General features: G+C 43.2%; 1 protein-coding gene across 7 annotated transcripts in view; it reads right to left on the bottom strand.

Moving 5' to 3' along the window:
• Positions 1 to 16,019, bottom strand: part of arhgef28a (Rho guanine nucleotide exchange factor (GEF) 28a) — a 136,114-nt gene that overhangs the window by 40,125 nt on the left and 79,970 nt on the right. For 3 of the 7 annotated variants that reach the window (XM_052525433.1, XM_052525435.1, XM_052525436.1), the window contains 7 exons: positions 10,623 to 10,683; positions 9,691 to 9,792; positions 2,546 to 2,669; positions 1,401 to 1,554; positions 982 to 1,037; positions 717 to 777; positions 209 to 347 (listed from right to left, as the gene is read on the bottom strand). In XM_052525433.1, coding sequence (XP_052381393.1) covers positions 209 to 347; positions 717 to 777; positions 982 to 1,037; positions 1,401 to 1,554; positions 2,546 to 2,669; positions 9,691 to 9,792; positions 10,623 to 10,683 — 697 coding nt within the window. The remainder of the gene's footprint in view (positions 1 to 208; positions 348 to 716; positions 778 to 981; positions 1,038 to 1,400; positions 1,555 to 2,545; positions 2,670 to 9,690; positions 9,793 to 10,622; positions 10,684 to 16,019) is intronic. The other 4 variants (XM_052525437.1, XM_052525439.1, XM_052525434.1 and 1 more) reach the window with 3 other exon arrangements.

Here is a 16,019-nt window from a genome sequence, read left to right as displayed (position 1 = left end):
ACCCGTAGGGACAGCCAGTATAATGACAAACCAGAATAATAACATGGTCCTGTTAATTGTTATTACTAATTGAGTATTATTATTTTTCCTATTATTATCTATCTGCGTCATCAATTATTTGATATGTGTCTATATGTTTGCTTTGGCAATGTATGTATGTGTATAAAGCCTTTTGAATTTTTTTGAGAGAGAGAGATGCTGAGCTGACCTGTCTGTGGCAGAAGGGACGCTCCTGGAGAGGGGGTTGGGGAGGGAGGCTGTTTCCCTCTTGTCCCTATGGCTCATCATAGGTAGAGAGGCTGAGGTGGAGATCGGACATGGAGAGGGACTGTCTCGCACTGTGAAGTCTGGACAAGGGAGGAGAGGAGAGGAGAGGAGAGGAGAGGAGAGGAGAGGAGAGGAGAGGAGAGGAGAGGAGAGGAGAGGAGAGGAGAGGAGAGGAGAGGAGAGGAGAGGAGAGGGAGAGAGGAGAGGAGAGGAGAGGAGAGGAGAGGAGAGGGAGGAGAGGAGAGGAGAGAAGAGGAGAGGAGAGGAGAGGAGAGGAGAGGAGAGAAGAGAAGAGAAGAGAAGAGAAGAGAAGAGAAGAGAAGAGAAGAGAAGAGAAGAGAAGAGTTGGAATGTTGTTGTTTCAGGATTCCTTCCTCTGAGTGCTTCACAGGATGACAACAACAAGCCATGACAACAATGACCTTTGGACTGTGTGATGTAAAACTCACTCTGCGGGAGGGATGCTGTTCGGTTCTTCACCATAGTAACTGCATACTTATCCTGAAGTTTCTGTAGTTTTAATACAAAGATTTACAAAAAGGAGTCTAGTAGGACACCAGAGAATTAAACAACTCTTCGTTCAACAAAGAGAGATGAGTAGAAGATGTGTCACTGGACTAGTTTACCATTAACACACCCCAATGTTTATGTGTGTGATTGTGGGGTAGACACACACACACACACATACACATACACACACAGGCTGGAACTCACCTTTAGACACGGGGGAGCAGAGTCCTTACAACCCTTATGGACCATGACTGTACAACCTGAGGGAGAGAGGGATATTTACATATATAGAGATATCAACCACCAGGATGGAAATAGAATAACTACATGAATGAATGAATTGGAATTCTGATACCTTCCCCTAAAATGTGGATCTTTGCAATTATAAACTATTTGGTATCTATGTTGAATGCAAAGAAAGCCTATGGATACATGTATTACACTTTATTTATCTTGAGATATGTCTTGCTACATTTCCAATAAATATATCTGATCTTTTTTGATTCTCTGTGACAGAGCTGCAGATCACTGAGATATCTTGTATGTTTATAGCATTGCAGAACACATTAATTGATTTGACTGATACATGACTAATGAGTAAACGGTGACTGCTGATTACTTACAGGAGCAGTGCAGAAGGTCCTTGCCAGTAGCAGGTTTGTCACAGACCAGACAGACGGTGGGACCAGCACAGGAACCCGTGGAGAAACGATGTCCATTCTGCTGTTTGTCCTTATCTGTCCCTTCCTTCTCTCTCTCCTTCTCCTTCCCCTTTCCCTTGGAGAACCAGGGTAGATTCCCAGGGGTGAACATCAGAGGCATGGATAGGCTAGTTAACACGCACCTATATACTGTAACTACATCCAAACCCTTTCAGAAACAACCCGTCAAAGCATAGAAAATACTGACTGTAACTCTGTAACACCATAGGTTAAACTCAGCTAGCCTTAAGCACTATAATTCAGGTTACTGATACTGTGATCTGACTAGCCTATAAGTAGCCACAAATAGCCACACGTACACTGACTCCAATTGAATCAGTTACATGTGAATGGTCCAAGCCTTATTTCAGCCCATTTTAAAGTCCACTGTGACGGAAATGGGGGGGGTTTCCACATGCTGATCACCAACAAAGGGTTGATGATTGAAAGGAAACAACCTACAGTGTTTTAATGGTGTTTTGGGTCAATGTTATTTCCCCAAACATTTCCTGCTCTTTGTCATCATTTGAAGAACAGACCCTGAGGTGAATACTAAGGAGAATGGTTGGGATGATAACAATAATAATATAATAATAATACATGCTATTTAAATAGCACTTTTCAAGGATGCAAATTCTCATGATAATAGGCTTTTGTATCAGATAATTAAGTGATAATAGCAGCATGATAACTGACACTCAATGGTATCAGTTTTACAGCACTTTCTGGGTGTGTCATGAATGAATGAATTGGAATTCTGATACCTTCCCCTAAAATGTGGATCTTTGCAATTATAAACTACTTGGTATCTATGTTGAATGCAAAGAAAGCCTATGGATACATGTATTACACTTTATTTATCTTGAGATATGTCTTGCTACATTTCCAATAAATATATCTGATCTTTTTTGATTCTCTGTGACAGAGCTGCAGATCACTGAGATATCTTGTATGTTTATAGCATTGCAGAACACATTGATTGATTTGACTGATACAGCTGAGACTTGCAGCTGAAAAACGCCAAGGGGGATGAATACTTTTGCAAGGAACTGTATATAGTGTCTCACCTTGTTCTTGTTGCGAGTGGTGGACATCCTGCTCTTGAGGAAGCTGAAGGTACGAATCACTTTGTATTTCTCTGACTCCACCTTGGAGGGGATGTTGTACTTGTCCCACTCCTCCTCTTCAATTCTGTTCAGAAACAATTGGTTTAGCATCATAGACATATAGGGTTAGAAATGTCAAATCCTCATTGGGTTGTATGAACTGTATAAACTAGAGTCCTGTTTGCTGATCTATTTTTCTTTCTGCCTGGTGATCTTTGCTGACCAACAGCAAATTAATTTTACGTATAGTCCTTACTAATAGTAGTAACGTGACTGTCATCCTTTTCATCAACAAGGAAAGAAAAAGGTAGAAAACACAGCACACAACTTATAAAAGCATACTAGTAATGCTACCAATACAAGCAATACAAATACTTTTGATAATACTAATAATAGTGATAATACTACTACTACTAATAATAATAATAATAATATTAATAACACTAGTACTACTACTACTAATAATAATAATAATAATAATATTAATAACACTAGTACTACTACTACTAATAATAATAATACTAATAATACTAGTACTACTAATAATAATACTAATAATACTAGTAAACATGGTATTTGGTTAGTAGGTCAATCGGTGAGTGACTGTCATACCAGGCTGGATCAAGTATACAGCTAGAACACATGCAATACAAAGCCATAGATGTTTACTACAGAATCAATACAAAAACAAGCCAGGTCCAATAGAATCTTCTGTGTGATTCCAGATAATGGGAGGATAGGCCACGTATACCTGAGAGGTCACAGTTCAATGAAAAATCAATGTGAGTTAAGAATGGGTTACACAGTAGTAGTTAGAGACACGTGCAGCACACATGCACTAATCAAACCTGGTTAATTCATTTACATCAACAACATACAAGTGTAATCTCTGAAAGTTAATGGTGATGCCATGCTAGGCAGGGTGCATTGTGGGCACAAATGTAGAGGTTAGATGTCAGGATGCACACAGGGGACCTCTAGAGTTAAAAGGGTTGGCATGAAGAGGTTACACTGGGGCTGGAGCTAGGGGGCTAGAGGGCTGGCTTCCAGATCAAGGGAGTTACTGTAGGGTTAATGTCTAGAGTACCTTCATCCAGATCAGGGAAGTTACTGTGGGGTTAATGTCTAGAGTACCTTCATCCAGATCAGGGAAGTTACTGTAGGATTAATGTCTCGAGTACCTTCATCCAGATCAGGGAAGTTACTGTAGGGTTAATGTCTAGAGTACCTTCATCCAGATCAGGGAAGTTACTGTAGGGTTAATGTCTAGAGTACCTTCATCCAGATCAGGGAAGTTACTGTAGGATTAATGTCTAGAGTACCTTCATCCAGATCAGGGAAGTTACTGTAGGGTTAATGTCTAGAGTACCTTCATCCAGATCAGGGAAGTTACTGTAGGGTTAATGTCTAGAGTACCTTCATCCAGATCAGGGAAGTTACTGTAGGGTTCATGTCTAGAGGGTCAGCATCCAGATCAGGGAAGTTACTGTAGGGTTAATGTCTAGAGGGTCAGCATCCACATCAGGGAAGTTACTGTAGGATTAATGTCTCGAGTACCTTCATCCAGATCAGGGAAGTTACTGTAGGATTAATGTCTAGAGTACCTTCATCCAGATCAGGGAAGTTACTGTAGGATTAATGTCTAGAGTACCTTCATCCAGATCAGGGAAGTTACTGTAGGGTTAATGTCTAGAGTACCTTCATCCAGATCAGGGAAGTTACTGTAGGATTAATGTCTAGAGTACCTTCATCCAGATCAGGGAAGTTACTGTAGGGTTAATGTCTAGAGTACCTTCATCCAGATCAGGGAAGTTACTGTAGGATTAATGTCTAGAGTACCTTCATCCAGATCAGGAAGTTACTGTAGGATTAATGTCTAGAGTACCTTCATCCAGATCAGGAAGTTACTGTAGGGTTAATGTCTAGAGTACCTTCATCCAGATCAGGAAGTTACTGTAGGGTTAATGTCTAGAGTACCTTCATCCAGATCAGGGAAGTTACTGTAGGGTTCATGTCTAGAGGGTCAGCATCCAGATCAGGGAAGTTACTGTAGGATTAATGTCTCGGAGTACCTTCATCCAGATCAGGGAAGTTACTGTCGGGTTAATGTCTAGAGGTCTCGCTTCCAGATCAGGGAACTTGCTGTCGGGTTCATGTCTAGAGGGTCAGCATCCAGATCAGGGAAGTTACTGTAGGATTAATGTCTCGAGTACCTTCATCCAGATCAGGGAAGTTACTGTCGGGTTAATGTCTAGAGGTCTCGCTTCCAGATCAGGGAAGTTGCTGTCGGGTTAATGTCTAGAGGGTCAGCATCCAGATCAGGGAAGTTACTGTGGGGTTAATGTCTAGAGGGTCAGCATCCAGATCAGGGAAGTTACTGTAGGATTAATGTCTCGAGTACCTTCATCCAGATCAGGGAAGTTACTGTCGGGTTAATGTCTAGAGGTCTCGCTTCCAGATCAGGGAAGTTACTATCGGGTTAATGTCTAGAGGTCTCGCTTCCAGATCAGGGAAGTTACTGTCGGGTTAATGTCTAGAGTACCTTCATCCAGATCAGGGAAGTTACTGTCGGGTTAATGTCTAGAGTACCTTCATCCAGATCAGGGAAGTTACTGTGGGGTTAATGTCTAGAGGGTCAGCATCCAGATCAGGGAAGTTACTGTGGGGTTAATGTCTAGAGGGTCAGCATCCAGATCAGGGAAGTTACTGTCGGGTTAATGTCTAGAGTACCTTCATCCAGATCAGGGAAGTTACTGTCGGGTTAATGTCTAGAGTACCTTCATCCAGATCAGGGAAGTTACTGTGGGGTTAATGTCTAGAGGGTCAGCATCCAGATCAGGGAAGATCCAGATTGAAGACTGTGGGGTTAATGTCTAGACATCCAGAACAGGGAAGTTACTGTAGGGGTCAATGTCTAGAGGGTCACTGTGTTACTGTGGGGTTAATGTCTAGAGGGTCAGCATCCAGATCAGGGAAGTTACTGTGGGGTTAATGTCTAGAGGGTCAGCATCCAGATCAGGGAAGTTACTGTAGGGTTCATGTCTAGAGTACCTTCATCCAGATCAGGGAAGTTACTGCCAGGGTTAATGTCTAGAGTACCTTCATCCAGATCAGGAAGTTACTGTCGGGTTAATGTCTAGAGTACCTTCATCCAGATCAGGGAAGTTACTGTCGGGTTAATGTCTAGAGTACCTTCATCCAGATCAGGGAAGTTACTGTGGGGTTAATGTCTAGAGGGTCAGCATCCAGATCAGGGAAGTTACTGTGGGGTTAATGTCTAGAGGGTCAGCATCCAGATCAGGGAAGTTACTGTGGGGTTAATGTCTAGAGGGTCAGCATCCAGATCAGGGAAGTTACTGTAGGGTTCATGTCTAGAGGGTCAGCATCCAGATCAGGGAAGTTACTGTAGGATTAATGTCTCGAGTACCTTCATCCAGATCAGGGAAGTTACTGTCGGGTTAATGTCTAGAGGTCTCGCTTCCAGATCAGGGAAGTTACTGTAGGGTTCATGTCTAGAGTACCTTCATCCAGATCAGGGAAGTTACTGTAGGGTTAATGTCTAGAGTACCTTCATCCAGATCAGGGAAGTTACTGTAGGGTTAATGTCTAGAGTACCTTCATCCAGATCAGGGAAGTTACTGTAGGGTTAATGTCTAGAGTACCTTCATCCAGATCAGGGAAGTTACTGTAGGGTTAATGTCTAGAGTACCTTCATCCAGATCAGGGAAGTTACTGTAGGGTTAATGTCTAGAGTACCTTCATCCAGATCAGGGAAGTTACTGTAGGGTTAATGTCTAGAGTACCTTCATCCAGATCAGGGAAGTTACTGTAGGGTTAATGTCTAGAGTACCTTCATCCAGATCAGGGAAGTTACTGTAGGGTTAATGTCTAGAGTACCTTCATCCAGATCAGGGAAGTTACTGTAGGGTTAATGTCTAGAGTACCTTCATCCAGATCAGGGAAGTTACTGTAGGGTTAATGTCTAGAGTACCTTCATCCAGATCAGGGAAGTTACTGTAGGGTTAATGTCTAGAGTACCTTCATCCAGATCAGGGAAGTTACTGTAGGGTTCATGTCTAGAGGGTCAGCATCCAGATCAGGGAAGTTACTGTGGGGTTAATGTCTAGAGGGTCAGCATCCAGATCAGGGAAGTTACTGTGGGGTTAATGTCTAGAGGGTCAGCATCCAGATCAGGGAAGTTACTGTGGGGTTCATGTCTAGAGTACCTTCATCCAGATCAGGGAAGTTACTGTAGGGTTAATGTCTGGAGTACCTTCATCCAGATCAGGGAGGTTACTGTAGGGTTAATGTCTAGAGTACCTTCATCCAGATCAGGGAAGTTACTGTAGGGTTAATGTCTAGAGTACCTTCATCCAGATCAGGGAAGTTACTGTAGGGTTAATGTCTAGAGGGTCAGCATCCAGATCAGGGAAGTTACTGTAGGATTAATGTCTCGAGTACCTTCATCCAGATCAGGGAAGTTACTGTCGGGTTAATGTCTAGAGGTACCTTCATCCAGATCAGAGAAGTTACTGTCGGGTTAATGTCTAGAGTACCTTCATCCAGATCAGGGAAGTTACTGTCGGGTTAATGTCTAGAGGTCTCACATCCAGATCAGGGAAGTTACTGTAGGGTTAATGTCTAGAGGTCAGCATCCAGATCAGGGAAGTTACTGTAGGGTTAATGTCTAGAGTACCTTCATCCAGATCAGGGAAGTTACTGTCGGGTTAATGTCCAGAGTACCTTCATCCAGATCAGGGAAGTTACTGTAGGGTTAATGTCTAGAGTACCTTCATCCAGATCAGGGAAGTTACTGTAGGGTTAATGTCTAGAGTACCTTCATCCAGATCAGGGAAGTTACTGTAGGGTTAATGTCTAGAGTACCTTCATCCAGATCAGGGAAGTTACTGTAGGGTTAATGTCTAGAGTACCTTCATCCAGATCAGGGAAGTTACTGTAGGATTAATGTCTAGAGTACCTTCATCCAGATCAGGGAAGTTACTGTAGGATTAATGTCTAGAGTACCTTCATCCAGATCAGGGAAGTTACTGTAGGGTTAATGTCTAGAGTACCTTCATCCAGATCAGGGAAGTTACTGTAGGGTTAATGTCTAGAGTATCTTCATCCAGATCAGGAAGTTACTGTAGGGTTAATGTCTAGAGTACCTTCATCCAGATCAGGAAGTTACTGTAGGGTTAATGTCTAGAGTATCTTCATCCAGATCAGGGAAGTTACTGTAGGGTTAATGTCTAGAGTACCTTCATCCAGATCAGGAAGTTACTGTAGGGTTAATGTCTAGAGGGTCAGCATCCAGATCAGGGAAGTTACTGTGGGGTTAATGTCTAGAGGGTCAGCATCCAGATCAGGGAAGTTACTGTGGGGTTAATGTCTAGAGGGTCAGCATCCAGATCAGGGAAGTTACTGTAGGGTTAATGTCTAGAGTACCTTCATCCAGATCAGGGAAGTTACTGTAGGGTTAATGTCTGGAGTACCTTCATCCAGATCAGGGAGGTTACTGTAGGGTTAATGTCTAGAGTACCTTCATCCAGATCAGGGAAGTTACTGTAGGGTTAATGTCTAGAGTACCTTCATCCAGATCAGGGAAGTTACTGTAGGGTTAATGTCTAGAGGGTCAGCATCCAGATCAGGGAAGTTACTGTAGGATTAATGTCTCGAGTACCTTCATCCAGATCAGGGAAGTTACTGTCGGGTTAATGTCTAGAGGTCTCGCTTCCAGATCAGAGAAGTTACTGTCGGGTTAATGTCTAGAGTACCTTCATCCAGATCAGGGAAGTTACTGTCGGGTTAATGTCTAGAGGTCTCACTTCCAGATCAGGGAAGTTACTGTAGGGTTAATGTCTAGAGGTCTCGCTTCCAGATCAGGGAAGTTACTGTAGGGTTAATGTCTAGAGTACCTTCATCCAGATCAGGGAAGTTACTGTCGGGTTAATGTCCAGAGTACCTTCATCCAGATCAGGGAAGTTACTGTAGGGTTAATGTCTAGAGTACCTTCATCCAGATCATGGAAGTTACTGTAGGGTTAATGTCTAGAGTACCTTCATCCAGATCATGGAAGTTACTGTAGGGTTAATGTCTAGAGTACCTTCATCCAGATCAGGGAAGGTTCTGTAGGGTTAATGTCTAGAGTACCTTCATCCAGATCAGGGAAGTTACTGTAGGATTAATGTCTAGAGTACCTTCATCCAGATCAGGGAAGTTACTGTAGGGTTAATGTCTAGAGTACCTTCATCCAGATCAGGGAAGTTACTGTGGGGTTAATGTCTAGAGTACCTTCATCCAGATCAGGGAAGTTACTGTAGGGTTAATGTCTAGAGTATCTTCATCCAGATCAGGGAAGTTACTGTAGGGTTAATGTCTAGAGTACCTTCATCCAGATCAGGGAAGTTACTGTAGGGTTAATGTCTAGAGTATCTTCATCCAGATCAGGGAAGTTACTGTAGGGTTAATATCTAGAGTACCTTCATCCAGATCAGGGAAGTTACTGTAGGGTTAATGTCTAGAGTACCTTCATCCAGATCAGTGAAGTTACTGTAGGGTTAATGTCTAGAGTACCTTCATCCAGATCAGGGAAGTTACTGTAGGGTTAATGTCTAGAGTACCTTCATCCAGATCAGGGAAGTTACTGTAGGGTTAATGTCTAGAGTACCTTCATCCAGATCAGGGAAGTTACTGTAGGGTTAATGTCTAGAGTACCTTCATCCAGATCAGGGAAGTTACTGTAGGGTTAATGTCTAGAGGGTCAGCATCCAGATCAGGGAAGTTACTGTAGGGTTAATGTCTAGAGGGTCAGCATCCAGATCAGGGAAGTTACTGTAGGGTTAATGTCTAGAGTACCTTCATCCAGATCAGGGAAGTTACTGTGGGGTTAATGTCTAGAGTACCTTCATCCAGATCAGGGAAGTTACTGTAGGGTTAATGTCTTGAGGTCTCGCTTCCAGATCAGGGAAGTTACTGTAGGGTTAATGTCTAGAGGTCTCGCTTCCAGATCAGGGGTGTTACTGTAGAGTTAGAGGCTATTGGGCTATCTTCCCAATGGAAAGGAAGGGCCAGGGCTGCCAGCCCAGAAGGGGGCGATGCCCACGTACTCTTTGAGGAACTCTGAGAGGGTGAGGTGTTGAAGGGACTCTGCCAGCTCAACGCTGCCCTCATCGTCTGCAGACTGGGCACGCTTACGAAATCTTAACTCCCTAGGGACACATTACACACACACATTACACACACAGCTCTGATACATACAGTACATAAACACACACACACACACTCACACGCACAAGCACACTCACACACACACAGATCTGACATACACTAACACACACACAGGTCTGGTACACACGGACATACTCTAGAGGGAGCTATAGAGCTTTGACTGACTATGTGTTCAGGACATTTCAACAGATGAATGGAGGAAGAGGACAAAGGCAGTTGGCATGGTTCCTGGAAGCATCTCATCCCAACATAGTGAACAGGAAGTAAAGAGGCTCCCTTTTCCTAGTCTGTCTCTCTTGTGTTGGAGCTATTCATTGAAAGGATACTATACAGTAAATCTTTTTACACTCACTGTGTCACAAAGTTACAGCACGTTAGCCTGACTTCATCTGAGGACAGGCCCTATATTTTAAAATTGCTTTGGACAAAATGTTCATTGACAAATAAACATTTTCTGAGCACAATGAGCTTACAGTTTAGTCTACAACAACACTTTGGGTACTGATAAAGGGTGGCTTAAAGGTTTTGTAATATATATATGCATCACCTCACCACCTGTGAAACAGGGTTAAAACAACGCTGCAAGCCTTGGCATGGTAACAGACAAGCCCGGAGTTAAACAAACAAAACACGGTCTTGATATAAAGAGAAGCAGGAACTCCACAACAGAGAGAGAGCCCTTGGTCACCCAGCAACCAACTAAGAAGTCATTGTGAGGGCTGGAGAGCCTGGGAATTAGGGGGAAACTGTACGAAACTGTAAGAATGTCAAACACACTTTAGACAGACACGTTAGGTCAGTGGATACATACCTTTTTTCGAGAGGCTGCTCTGATAGACTCAATGTTCTCTGTTCTGTGGAGGACAAGACAGCTGAAACATGAACATTCTGTGTGAAAGTAAACAGCGTGAGAAACATTATCTATGAAAACCAATCAACACAATCAAGTCTGATCAGATACAGATTTGCAGATCCCCCCCTCAGCCCAGGGTGTCTTCAATGATGTCATCATGGAATGCTGCAATGCTGAGGTTGCACTGTGATTGGGCAGGGTAGCCAAGCCAGACAATGCACTTACCCAAGCCCACACCCTCACATATACACTGACATATGATATTTATGACTTATATATGATATTTTCACACTCACCACATATGCTGCTGCTACTGTCTATTATCTATCCTGCTAGATCAATTACCTGGTATCCCTGCTACTGTCTATTATCTATCCTGCTAGATCAATTACCTGGTACCCCTGCACATCGACTGCTGCTACTGTCTATTATCTATCCTGCTAGATCAATTACCTGGAACCCCTGCACATCAACTGCTGCTACTGTCTATTATCTATCCTGCTAGATCAATTACCTGGAACCCCTGCACATCGACTGCTGCTACTGTCTATCTATCCTTATCAATTACCTGGTACCCCTGTACATCAACTGCTGCTACTGTCTATTATCTATCCTGCTAGATCAATTACCTGGTACCCCTGTACATCGACTGCTGCTACTGTCTATTATCTATCCTGCTAGATCAATTACCTGGAACCCCTGCACATCGACTGCTGCTACTGTCTATCTTATCAATTACCTGGAACCCCTGCACATCGACTGCTGCTACTGTCTATTATCTATCCTGCACATACCGACTGCTGCTACTGTCTATTATCAATTACCAATTACCTGTACCCCTGTACATCAACTGCTGCTACTGTCTATTATCTATCCTGCTAGATCAATTACCTGGTACCCTGTACATCAACTGCTGCTACTGTCTATTATCTATCCTGCTAGATCAATTACCTGGAACCCCTGCACATCGACTGCTGCTACTGTCTATTATCTATCCTGCTAGATCAATTACCTGGAACCCCTGCACATCGACTGCTGCTACTGTCTATTATCAATTACCTTGTACCCCTGTACATCGACTGCTGCTACTGTCTATTATCTATCCTGCTAGATCAATTACCTGGAACCCCTGTACATCAACTGCTGCTACTGTCTATTATCTATCCTGCTAGATCAATTACCTGGAACCCCTGCACATCGACTGCTGCTACTGTCTATCCTTATCAATTACCTCCCCTGCACATCGACTGCTGCTACTGTCTATTATCAATTACCTTGTACCCCTGTACATCAACTGCTGCTACTGTCTATTATCTATCCTGCTAGATCAATTACCTGGTACCCCTGTACATCAACTGCTGCTACTGTCTATTATCTATCCTGCTAGATCAATTACCTGGAACCCCTGCACATCGACTGCTGCTACTGTCTATTATCAATTACCTTGAACCCCTGTACATCAACTGCTGCTACTGTCTATTATCTATCCTGCTAGATCAATTACCTGGTACCCCTGTACATCAACTGCTGCTACTGTCTATTATCTATCCTGCTAGATCAATTACCTGGAACCCCTGCACATCGACTGCTGCTACTGTCTATTATCAATTACCTCCCCTGAACATCGACTGCTACTACCTGTCTATTACCCCTCACATCGACTGCTGCTTGTATCTATCCTGCTATCATCAACTGCTGCTACTGTCTATTATCTATCCTGCTAGATCAATTACCTGGTACCCTGTACATCAACTGCTGCTACTGTCTATTATCTATCCTGCTAGATCAATTACCTGGTACCCCTGCACATCGACTGCTGCTACTGTCTATTATCTATCCTGCTAGATCAATTACCTGGAACCCCTGCACATCAACTGCTGCTACTGTCTATTATCTATCCTGCTAGATCAATTACCTGGTACCCCTGCACATCGACTGCTGCTACTGTCTATTATCTATCCTGCTAGATCAATTACCTCGTACCCCTGCACATAGACTGCTGCTACTGTCTATTATCTATCCTGCTAGATCAATTACCTGGTACCCCTGCACATCAACTGCTGCTACTGTCTATTATCTATCCTGCAAGATCAATTACCTGGTACCCCTGCACATCAACTGCTGCTACTGTCTATTATCTATCCTGCTAGATCAATTACCTGGTACCCCTGTACATCGACTGCTGCTACTGTCTATTATCTATCCTGCTAGATCAATTACCTGGTATCCCTGCTACTGTCTATTATCAATTACCTGGAACCCCTGCACATCGACTGCTGCTACTGTCTATTATCTATCCTGCTAGATCAATTACCTGGTATCCCTGCTACTGTCTATTATCAATTACCTTGTACCCCTGTACATCGACTGCTGCTACTGTCTATTATCAATTACCTTGTACCCCTGTACATCAACTGCTGCTACTGTCTATTATCTATCCTGCTAGATCAATTACCTGGTACCCCTGCACATCGACTGCTGCTACTGTCTATTATCTATCCTGCTAGATCAATTACCTGGAACCCCTGCACATCAACTGCTGCTACTGTCTATTATCAATTACCTGGAACCCCTGCACATCAACTGCTGCTACTGTCTATTATCAATTACTTGGAACCCCTGCACATCGACTGCTGCTACTGTCTATTATCTATCCTGCTAGATCAATTACCTGGTATCCCTGCTACTGTCTATTATCAATTACCTTGTACCCCTGTACATCGACTGCTGCTACTGTCTATCTATCCTGCTAGATCAATTACCTGGAACCCCTACATCGACTGCTGTATCATCATTACCCCTGCTACATCGACTGCTGCTCTGTCTATTATCTATCCTGCTAGATCAATTACCTGGTACCCCTGTACATCGACTGCTGCTACTGTCTATTATCTATCCTGCTAGATCAATTACCTGGTAACCCCTGCACATCGACTGCTGCTACTGTCTATTATCTATCCTGCTAGATCAATTACCTGGTACCCCTGCACATCAACTGCTGCTACTGTCTATTATCTATCCTGCTAGATCAATTACCTGGAACCCCTGTACATCGACTGCTGCTACTGTCTATTATCTATCCTGCTAGATCAATTACCTGGAACCCCTGCACATCAACTGCTGCTACTGTCTATTATCTATCCTGCTAGATCAATTACCTGGTATCCCTGTACATCGACTGCTGCTACTGTCTATTATCTATCCTGCTAGATCAATTACCTGGTACCCCTGTACATCGACTGCTGCTACTGTCTATTATCTATCCTGCTAGATCAATTACCTGGTACCCCTGCACATCAACTGCTGCTACTGTCTATTATCTATCCTGCTAGATCAATTACCTGGTACCCCTGTACATCGACTGCTGCTACTGTCTATTATCTATCCTGCTAGATCAATTACCTGGTACCCCTGTACATCGACTGCTGCTACTGTCTATTATCTATCCTGCTAGATCAATTACCTGGTACCCCTGCACATCAACTGCTGCTACTGTCTATTATCTATCCTGCTAGATCAATTACCTGGTATCCCTGTACATCGACTGCTGCTACTGTCTATTATCTATCCTGCTAGATCAATTACCTGGTACCCCTGTACATCGACTGCTGCTACTGTCTATTATCTATCCTGCTAGATCAATTACCTGGTACCCCTGCACATCAACTGCTGCTACTGTCTATTATCTATCCTGCTAGATCAATTACCTGGTACCCCTGTACATCGACTGCTGCTACTGTCTATTATCTATCCTGCTAGATCAATTACCTGGTACCCCTGCACATCGACTGCTGCTACTGTCTATTATCTATCCTGCTAGATCAATTACCTGGATATCCCTGGAACCCCTACATCGACTGCTGCTACTGTCTATTATCTATCCTGCTAGATCAATTACCTGGTACCCCTGTACATCGACTGCTGCTACTGTCTATTATCTATCCTGCTAGATCAATTACCTGGTATCCCTGCTACTGTGCTACTGTCTATTATCTATCCTGCTAGATCAATTACCTGGAACCCCTGTACATCGACTGCTGCTACTGTCTATTATCAATTACCTGGAACCCCTGTACATTGTATCTATCTAGATCAATTACCTGGAACCCCTGCTACTGTCTATTATCTATCCTGCTAGATCAATTACCTGGAACCCCTGCACATCGACTGCTGCTACTGTCTATTATCTATCCTGCTAGATCAATTACCTGGAACCCCTGCACATCGACTGCTGCTACTGTCTATTATCTATCCTGCTAGATCAATTACCTGGTACCCCTGTACATCGACTGCTGCTACTGTCTATTATCTATCCTGCTAGATCAATTACCTGGAACCCCTGCACATCGACTGCTGCTACTGTCTATTATCAATTACCTGGTATCCCTGTACATAGACTGCTGCTACTGTCTATTATCAATTACCTGGTATCCCTGTACATAGACTGCTGCTACTGTCTATTATCTATCCTGCTAGATCAATTACCTGGAACCCCTGCACATCGACTGCTGCTACTGTCTATTATCAATTACCTGGAACCCCTTGTACATCGACTGCTGCTACTGTCTATTATCAATTACCTGGTATCCCTGTACATAGACTGCTGCTACTGTCTATTATCTATCCTGCTAGATCAATTACCTGGTACCCCTGCACATCGACTGCTGCTACTGTCTATTATCAATTACCTTGTACCCCTGTACATCAACTGCTGCTACTGTCTATTATCTATCCTGCTAGATCAATTACCTGGTATCCCTGCACATCAACTGCTGCTACTGTCTATTATCTATCCTGCTAGATCAATTACCTGGAACCCCTGCACATCGACTGCTGCTACTGTCTATTATCTATCCTGCTAGATCAATTACCTGGTACCCCTGCACATCGACTGCTGCTACTGTCTATTATCTATCCTGCTAGATCAATTACCTGGTATCCCTGCACATCGACTGCTGCTACTGTCTATTATCTATCCTGCTAGATCAATTACCTGGTATCCCTGCTACTGTCTATTATCTATCCTGCTAGATCAATTACCTGGTATCCCTGCTACTGTCTATTATCTATCCTGCTAGATCAATTACCTGGTATCCCTGCACATCGACTGCTGCTACTGTCTATTATCTATCCTGCTAGATCAATTACCTGGTATCCCTGCTACTGTCTATTATCTATCCTGCTAGATCAATTACCTTGTACCCCTGCACATCGACTGCTGCTACTGTCTATTATCTATCCTGCTAGATCAATTACCTGGAACCCCTGTACATCGACTGCTTGTTCTCCCTGCATGGGTTATTCCCCTTCATGATTTTGGGTACTTTTTGAAATCTATTGATATTTTCTCTCCAC

This window comes from Oncorhynchus keta, chromosome 9 (assembly GCF_023373465.1).
Source record: "Oncorhynchus keta strain PuntledgeMale-10-30-2019 chromosome 9, Oket_V2, whole genome shotgun sequence".
Lineage (NCBI taxonomy): Eukaryota > Metazoa > Chordata > Actinopteri > Salmoniformes > Salmonidae > Oncorhynchus > Oncorhynchus keta.
The sequence above is the reverse complement of the archived record's forward strand: the minus strand, read 5'-3'. Positions and strand labels throughout refer to the sequence as shown.